This window comes from Solea senegalensis, linkage group LG5 (genome assembly GCF_019176455.1).
Source record: "Solea senegalensis isolate Sse05_10M linkage group LG5, IFAPA_SoseM_1, whole genome shotgun sequence".
In the NCBI taxonomy this organism is placed as follows: Eukaryota; Metazoa; Chordata; class Actinopteri; order Pleuronectiformes; family Soleidae; genus Solea; species Solea senegalensis.
In genome coordinates, this window is record NC_058025.1 from 1299362 (window position 1) to 1307218 (window position 7857).

At 37.6% G+C, this 7857-nt stretch overlaps 1 protein-coding gene and 1 non-coding gene across 3 annotated transcripts; one reads left to right on the forward strand and one right to left on the reverse strand.

The window, feature by feature from the left end:
- Window positions 1-78: 78 nt before the first annotated feature.
- Window positions 79-6571, reverse strand: LOC122770190 (STAM-binding protein-like A). Of its 2 annotated transcripts, none has more exons than XM_044027207.1 (10): window positions 6520-6571; window positions 4515-4731; window positions 4165-4240; window positions 3976-4071; window positions 3165-3564; window positions 2848-2972; window positions 2239-2376; window positions 1900-2012; window positions 1620-1719; window positions 79-1090 (listed from the first exon to the last, which is right to left on the reverse strand). In XM_044027207.1, the coding sequence occupies exons 2-10, from the start codon at window positions 4718-4720 to the stop codon at window positions 1034-1036; spliced, it is 1311 nt and encodes a 436-aa protein (XP_043883142.1). In that variant the 5' UTR covers window positions 4721-4731; window positions 6520-6571; the 3' UTR covers window positions 79-1033. The 2 variants fall into 2 exon arrangements, with proteins under 2 accessions (XP_043883142.1, XP_043883141.1); XM_044027206.1 differs by having other exon boundaries at window positions 6433-6567.
- Window positions 6572-7753: 1182 nt separating this feature from the next.
- trnap-ugg lies at window positions 7754-7825 on the forward strand. The gene has a single exon. It is a non-coding gene; the product is annotated as a tRNA-Pro (tRNA).
- The last annotated feature ends 32 nt before the right edge of the window (window positions 7826-7857 follow it).

The window sequence follows — 7857 nt, forward strand, 5'->3', positions numbered from 1 at the left end:
CTTTTTTTCTTTCATGTCATCTCAAGCAGAAACAATACACCTTTCCTCCATCATTAACTGGACAAACATAAAAAATAATACATAAAAAAAGATCTAGTTTATTTTAACTTGGCATTTATTTCATCATGGTCATTTTTCTTTTTTCAGAATTATAGCTAATCATTTACTTCTTCATACAAGAGAAGCAAGCAAACAAAAACACATATAGAGACATGGAACATGGCCAGATGATCAGTAATGTGTAATAATATGTAGCAGGTACATTTAGGTTGCACGTGTCCTCTGCGGCAGGGACAATATTTTACAGGAACTACCAAATTTGCTTTCTTCTCCCAAACACTAAAACAAGAAAATAAAAACAAGTAGAAGGTGGATCCATCATTCGCAGGAACTAAACTTAAAAACAAAACAAACAAAAAAACTTTATAGATAAAAGGATTCTGTGGAAAGATGGTGTATGTGTATAAAAATATAATACAGAGCAGCAATTTGAACACTGCCAACATACCTGAGTTACAACTGGCTTTCATTTCTCTCATCACTTCAACAGAAGCTTGATTACAAACTATAGACTTTACAGTGAACTTCATGTTGCACAGTGAACAAGAGAATGTTTTCATCCTTGGCACTTTGTCCATCAGGCACATCCAAACTTTGGAAAATAAAATAAAAACAAAAGGTTAGGTTACTAGACACTTACATGTTACTGACACACAGTTTGTTTATTGATGACATGAACAAAAGTGGAACAGGGAAAGAATATAGCATATCTTCACAAAAACAAAAAGGGTTGACGAGCCAGAGGTTTACCACTGGATAGTTGTTTTCCTCAAAAAGTGCAGTAATATGTAGAATTTTTCTTATAGAGCAAAAAAAAAAAAATGTTGTCACAATGTTGTTCCTTTTGAGAACAACTGAAGTCCATATAGATGGCAAACTTTTGCAAAGTATTCGCTCAGTACCATCCCGAGTGTTTTCTCCAGTCTGCAGTTCGATAAAACAGTCTTTGAGTGTTCAGGTGAAAAAAGAAAAATCACCGCAAATCCATCACAGAAACGCTGTCATTCGTGATGGTGACATGTCCAGCGTGCTGGGAAGGAGAATTAAGAGTTGTTAAAGTTTAGCTTTAAGGGCAGAAATAAGATTATTTTTGAAATTCCAACATTTAAAAATGACTCCTGATATAGCTGATGTATACAAGAGAAATAACTATATAAACTATGTAAATATCTGTTCAGACCAAACTATACAATGTGATTTTTACTTTTGAAGTTTTCTTTTTAGTTTTACTTTTAGTTTTTGACTTAAGGTTCTTTATTATTGATGCAGTTACCACCACTAACAAATGTATGAACTTGTACGTAGCCTAAGATTCTGAGGGAAAATTGAGGTGACAGAGCTTTTACAGTCCCAAATTTATGGAAGGAGCTGCCTGAAGAAATCAGGTCAGCACAGTGCTGAATCAGTGGCCTCCTTTAAATCGTTATATCGTATAGTTAACAAGATCTGTTTATGAAGTTGTTGTTTTGATGTGAAGCACTTTGTTTTGTGGCTTTAGAAAAGTACTCTTTTGGGCTTAAATCTAAGCAAAGCTGGCCTACAAGTAGATTTATACTCACCGTAAACAGAGGGGGGTCTTTGCTGTGCGGGTGAAAGCCTTTCTGTTTACATGTGGATATCTCCTCTGTTCCTCGGTCTGTCAACCTGAAGTAACCAATTCTGGGAAAAACACATTCACAACCAGTTACACCTTGTGACACGTGGTACAAAGAGACTTAAATAAAGTCAAACAAACCGGCAACACACTGACAATCACAGGCAATGCTTAGCTAAAACAAAACCAGGGATTCCAGTTGTGGGGAAACAAAAATCTTTCTACACAAGTAATGTTTGACTCACTCATTGAACTTGGGCGAACAGACAATAGCAATGGCCTCTGGCAGCATCATCTGGTAGGAGCAGTGTGTGTGTAGGTCGACACTGGACAAGAAGGCAGTCTGTGTGGGGTGAGTCTGAAAAATACACAAATATAGTAGCAATTTGTTCCTGCATCACATTATTTTTCAATATAAATATTTTAAAACCCTTGAAGAGGTTCCTTCAATTGAATACCTCTGTAACAGAATATCTTCATTTGTTACAGGAACAGGAATACGACACCTTTTGCCTTGTAATTTATCTCCAAGAATGTGTATTTGCTGCTTAAGTTGCCAGTTTCGTTTCATCTTTATTACTCACATGTATCCAGCCCAAGGTGATGAGATCATACTGGTCCTGTATGAGAAACAGTTCCTCCTCATTTTCTGTGTCACAATAGTCTGGTCCGCCGCACTGCTTTGGTACAATGACGTGGGTCACAGTAAACGCATTTCTGGTCTGGAATGAATACAAAAACCTGTTACACTATTGGACACTTAAATTATGCATGGCTACAGTCTGCCAAGAGGCTGTTCAAGGACGTTATGAATAAAATTAACAGAGCACTGACTGGTGTGCTGCTGGGTTTAAGAAATTCCCCATCATGCTCATATGGACACACACATTTCAAATCACAGCAGTTCTAGGACAGTGACAAGTGTCAAATTGTGATTTACTTCTCTGGATTGGGGGTCAGCTGATTTTGTTCATTTACTGATTCATATGCTTGACACATTCATGACCTAATGTGTTTGAGCTGCAGGCAAATACACCAAGATTATCCTCACCAACACAGTTGTTTCTTTAACTATTTTAAAAGAAATTTCTCTAATCCACTGTTTAACACTCCTAATCTCAAAGAAACAATGAAAACTTCCTGCAACAGAAGGAGATCTGGCTAAGTGCTGTCTCTCTGCTCTAGAGCCTCACCAGTTTGCCACACAGGATGCCACAAGTTTCTACAGCTCGGCTTGTATTGGCTTCAGCCAACTTCAGAAAGCCCCGGCACAGCTCAGCGGGAATGGCCAACTGCCGAAGGGCATCCTCCATAGTATCTGCACAACCCATGTGAAAGAATCAACAAAAGAGGAAAGGATAAGTGATGTTCTGAGGTAGGTCATGGTGTAAACAGGACATTAAATAGGTCAGAGGGAAAGCTCAGAATAATGTATAATTTAAAGCAGGAACAGGTCAGTATTTAAATCCTCTGAGGGCCAGACCCTTGTGTCACAAAAAGATTAACTCACTATTATTTCCTGGGCTGACCAGAGACCCAGGTTTGAGTGAGCGGTCAAAGCTGGGCGGACCGGTGGAAGGTGCCCCGATGGTCGAGTGAGGGTGATTGTACTGGTGGTTGGTGCCACTGGACAAGTCCCCCAGGCTCTGTGGGGGAGTAGGGGAGACTGGTGGTGGACCTTGGATGCCCGGAAGGAGGGGCATGTCAAGGGAGGGCGCAGTGGGTGCTGCAAACTCCTGGAGCACACGCTGACGTTCCTTCTCAAGTTCCTGCCGGCGGATCATCTCCTCAAAGGCACTGAATTGCTCCTGCTCCCGCTGCCGCCTCTGCATCTGAGCCACACGCTCCCGCTCAGCGTCCAGGGCACGCTGCTTGGACTGCTCCTGCACCATCACCTCCTCCTCTGCTTTCTGCACATGAGGTACATGTGGAGCACATACTAAATTTGACTTTCAGCAGTAGTTTTGTTGCAGAATAATAATCACAAGGTGTAAGTTGATCTCAAAGGGACATGTTTCATTCACTCAATAAACAATAAACAATGCGGTTATTCAGGATGAATGTTATTGTTTGTTTGCATTTAGTGAATGACTCCTTTCATTACAACCCTGGTATGCAGTCACGGGGCTGCTGGTTAAAGTTTCAGCTCATTTTTAGTTCAGATGTCACACTGTAAAATCAGTGTACAAAGGCTGCTGTAATTTAAAAATTACAATTGCATATTGCATGGTATTTAGTATTTTTCTCAATGTGTATTGATTGACAACTGTGAGGTCAGTATTAACAAGGACAGAGCATTAACAGAGATGACAATGCGGTACCTTCTTGACAAGATATTGTGCATATTCCTGTTCGAATCTCTTTAAAAGAGCTTTCTTCAGAATTTCTGCTTGAGGAAATGCAACATCCTTCAGTTTCTGCAGAATAAAGACAACCAAGCTAAATATTGAGCTTAACATTTTTCTTCCAAATAGTTCAAATACAATACAGAGTAAAAAATGTACGCATACCTTTAGTGTGTCCTTCTTTTCAGGGACATTAGCGGTCTTATAATCACGATGCTTGGGAAGTTTTTCGATAAAGAGTCTTGATGAGAAAAGAAATTCTTGTTACTAATTGACAAATATTTATGTATGCCTGTACTGAGATGGACTAAAAATTGCAACCCAATAAAACGATTGATTTTGTGGAATTTGGTTTGGTTGATTTTCTCAAAATAAAATGTCCACATAAATGCCTATTATTCAGTGGGAGTGTCATCAATAAAACTGATTTTTGAAAGTATTTCACAACACCCTTCAAACTACTAATTTCAGAAATGCTCAATAATAAATACAGCAATAAATAATTTTACACTTACGTGATATATCTATTGTAAAGGAGGAAGGCATGCTCAATGTTGCCCTCCTCTGTGTAGATGTGAGCCATACGGACCATCTCCATGCCTGAGCGGAAGTAGCGTCGCAGGGGAACGTCATCGTTAACTTCCACCGTGCTTCCCTTCTTGGTCAGTAAACGGACTCGTTCCTCAGGCTGCATGCTGAAGACTGCAAGATCTGCCATCATGACCTGTCAACCTGGAAAATAAGAAAGAGAGATTTCCATTTCTGTCATGAACATATTTTTTGCATTTGACATAACTGCATCATTTCCCATCAAGACTTATTTCTTTAAGGGTGTATGGATGAGTCAGTGAGCACTCCAGTCTTAAGAGTACTTAAAGTAATATAAATTTAAAAAATAATGACGTGACAAGAAAGAAAACCTCTACATCTTCAACATTTATAGTGGGATTTCATCATTTCTTTTTTTTGAGAAAATCTGAAATTTTTTTTACAAGTAAAATTAATATCCAGTAAAAATCAGAAGAAAAAAAACCCCTCATTATTAGGACACAGATCAATGTGTAAATCACTGGCTGAATATATTTATATGAAAGCAGTGACTCTGCAGAACTTTGGCTTTTTTAACCATCGATTAACTGAAGACAAATGTGAGAATGCTTCATCAGCATGCTGACTAACAGTCAGATGGCCTGTATTGATTGCACCATGGCAAACTCTTGGCTCGTTGATATACTGTACAATGTGTCACAAGAAGACCAGTTCAGTTACTACCACTTTAGATATAAAGGTGTGGCACTGATAACAGGGGAGAGGTGAACATACCTGCAAGTTTTGTTTGCTTTAAAATTTGAAAGAAAGTAATTTCCCTTTAATCCCCTAAATTAAGTGTATTTCTTTGAGGTGCTATACTGTAATTAAAGCCAACAAAATTATGAAAGTAAACCTATACTGTACAAAGTGGTTTGAATCGTATTTTAATATTGTTCTGTTGTCTCACTGTAACATGAGCGATAATATCAAACAGATTCAAAATGCTAACTTCAACATAAATTACAACAAAATATGACTATCAGTAAAACTATAGAGTTAGTGATTTAACTTTTATTTTAGTATCATGTCTTTGATACATCCGAGTACTCTGACTCTGATTATAGACACAGCATCTATTTTTTTCTGGTAATGCATATATGAGCAAAATATTAAAAATAAATACATAGAAAAAAGCAATCAAAAATATTAAGCGACAAGTAATAAACAAAGCAGATATATAAGTTACAATAGTTCTACCATGGTTTTGGGTTAAGGTTAAAGAAAAAAAAATGAATAAAGTTATTGATTAATAAGTTGATAAGTGATGTCCTTGAAGAGACAGAACAGATCATGTGTGGGTTTTTTTTTTTTTACAAGTATTTGCAAATATTTACAAGCAGAAAATAAAGGTTGTTCATACATGCTATGCTTTAAGAGGTCCGTAGCTTCTGGGTTACACTATTCCAGATTTAAAGTGTACAAGACCTGATCTAATGTGGAAAGGGTGAATTCACCGCTGACCTATATCTTGACAACGCCAGACTGGTGGTCAGACAGGAAACGTTAACAGTCAAAGTGGAAGCTATTGCCTGTTAGTATATTTTCTATATGATCTGATCTATGAAGGTATTTTAGAACATGTGATGTGGTAAAGACACAAACTGGTAAACTATGGAGTCGTTTCACATCATTCTGAAACCACACTGTCCTCTCACCTGTTCTGAGTAAAAATATGAAGATAAATATGTGTTTTCATCTATTTAATTCCAGTTAAACCTCACTGTTTCCATACGACCAAGAGCTAATAGCGCTAACTCGGCTAAGTTAGCAAAGCCAGTGTACGATTTCAAGACAGAAATGCAGCTTAAAGGAACATAGAGTGAACTTCAAATCCATCCTCACCTACAGTGGCTGTGACACGAGGCTCCCAGAGGAATAACCCGCAGAGCAGGATCAAGATAAATCACATTAAAATCATTTAAAACAAACCGTTTCACTCCAGAGACTCGTCTGAGCACTTCCGCAGTCCAAACTACTTCCGCCTGGCGAAACACGCCCCTCAGGAAAACGATATCATTGTTTATTTTCTTTTTTAAACAAAATTCGTATTCTGTTAAAATCAGAAGAATGGTTGATTTAATTTATAATAAATAATAATAATAATAATAATAATAATAGTAAAAATTAAGAAATGTTAATATCTCAAATTCAAACCCTTGTATCAAAAACAAATTTTAAAATAAAAGGTGGAAATGATCATGTTAGACCAACAAGCAAGATTAATCTAAAGTCCGAATAAACTGCATCAAATCAAAAATACAAGATGATTTTTTTTTTAATATTTACTGGTCCAGAGTGTAAGAATCATAAGTTGTGTTTCCACCAAGTGGAACGGTTTGAATTGGTGTGACACATTTTCTTTGCATTTTGTGACCCATGTCAGTCAGTTGATTGGGTGACAGAAAAGTGCCACTCCCTTGCCACTGGTGTTTCTTCAACCCCCGCAGTCTATTCTCATAAAAAGCTTGTGTATGACAGCCACAAACTGAACAGGAAAACAAACTGCTGGATGTCCAGTTGTGTCACATTCCATACCATTGTTTGTTGTCATTGCACTGATACAACATCACACTTCATAATGCTTACACGGCCACCCCGCCTACCAAATAAAGGTACTCAAATTAAACTTATTTTAAAATGATTATATACTTACACAAAAATATACAGTGTATGGTTAGTGTATGGTCTGTTCATTTTCTGCAAATAAACCCTAAATGCTACATACTGGACCTTTAATTCAGCTAATTGATGTCACAAATCTGTGTAAGAGAAGGTCAAGATGCCATTGAAAACAAAACTGTTTGCTTTAAGTTCATTCAAGCTCATTGATTGTAAGCATCTTTGCAAAAAAATCTGGTATATTGATATTAATTATCTTGCAGTTTTAGGATGTCCTCAACTTAAACAGCATAAACATAAAGACAGTGTCCATCCCATTATGATGACTGTATACCCATCTTCTGCTTCCTCTATGATGCCACGTCATAAAGCTCAAGTCATTGCATCCACTTCACTAGATCCAGCTGGTTGTGGATGTGGTAAGACAGGAATTTTGCATGACAGGAATGTGCGAATGTTTGTATAAAATTTTTTACCCGACACAAATAAAGTGGGATCAGATGTCTTTTCAGATTTTAAAACTACACACCTCAGTGCGTAGCATGGCTCGTTGGTCTAGGGGTATGATTCTCGCTTTGGGTGCGAGAGGTCCCGGGTTCAAATCCCGGACGAGCCCGTCCTTTAACTACATTACGTAGTTTAATTGAA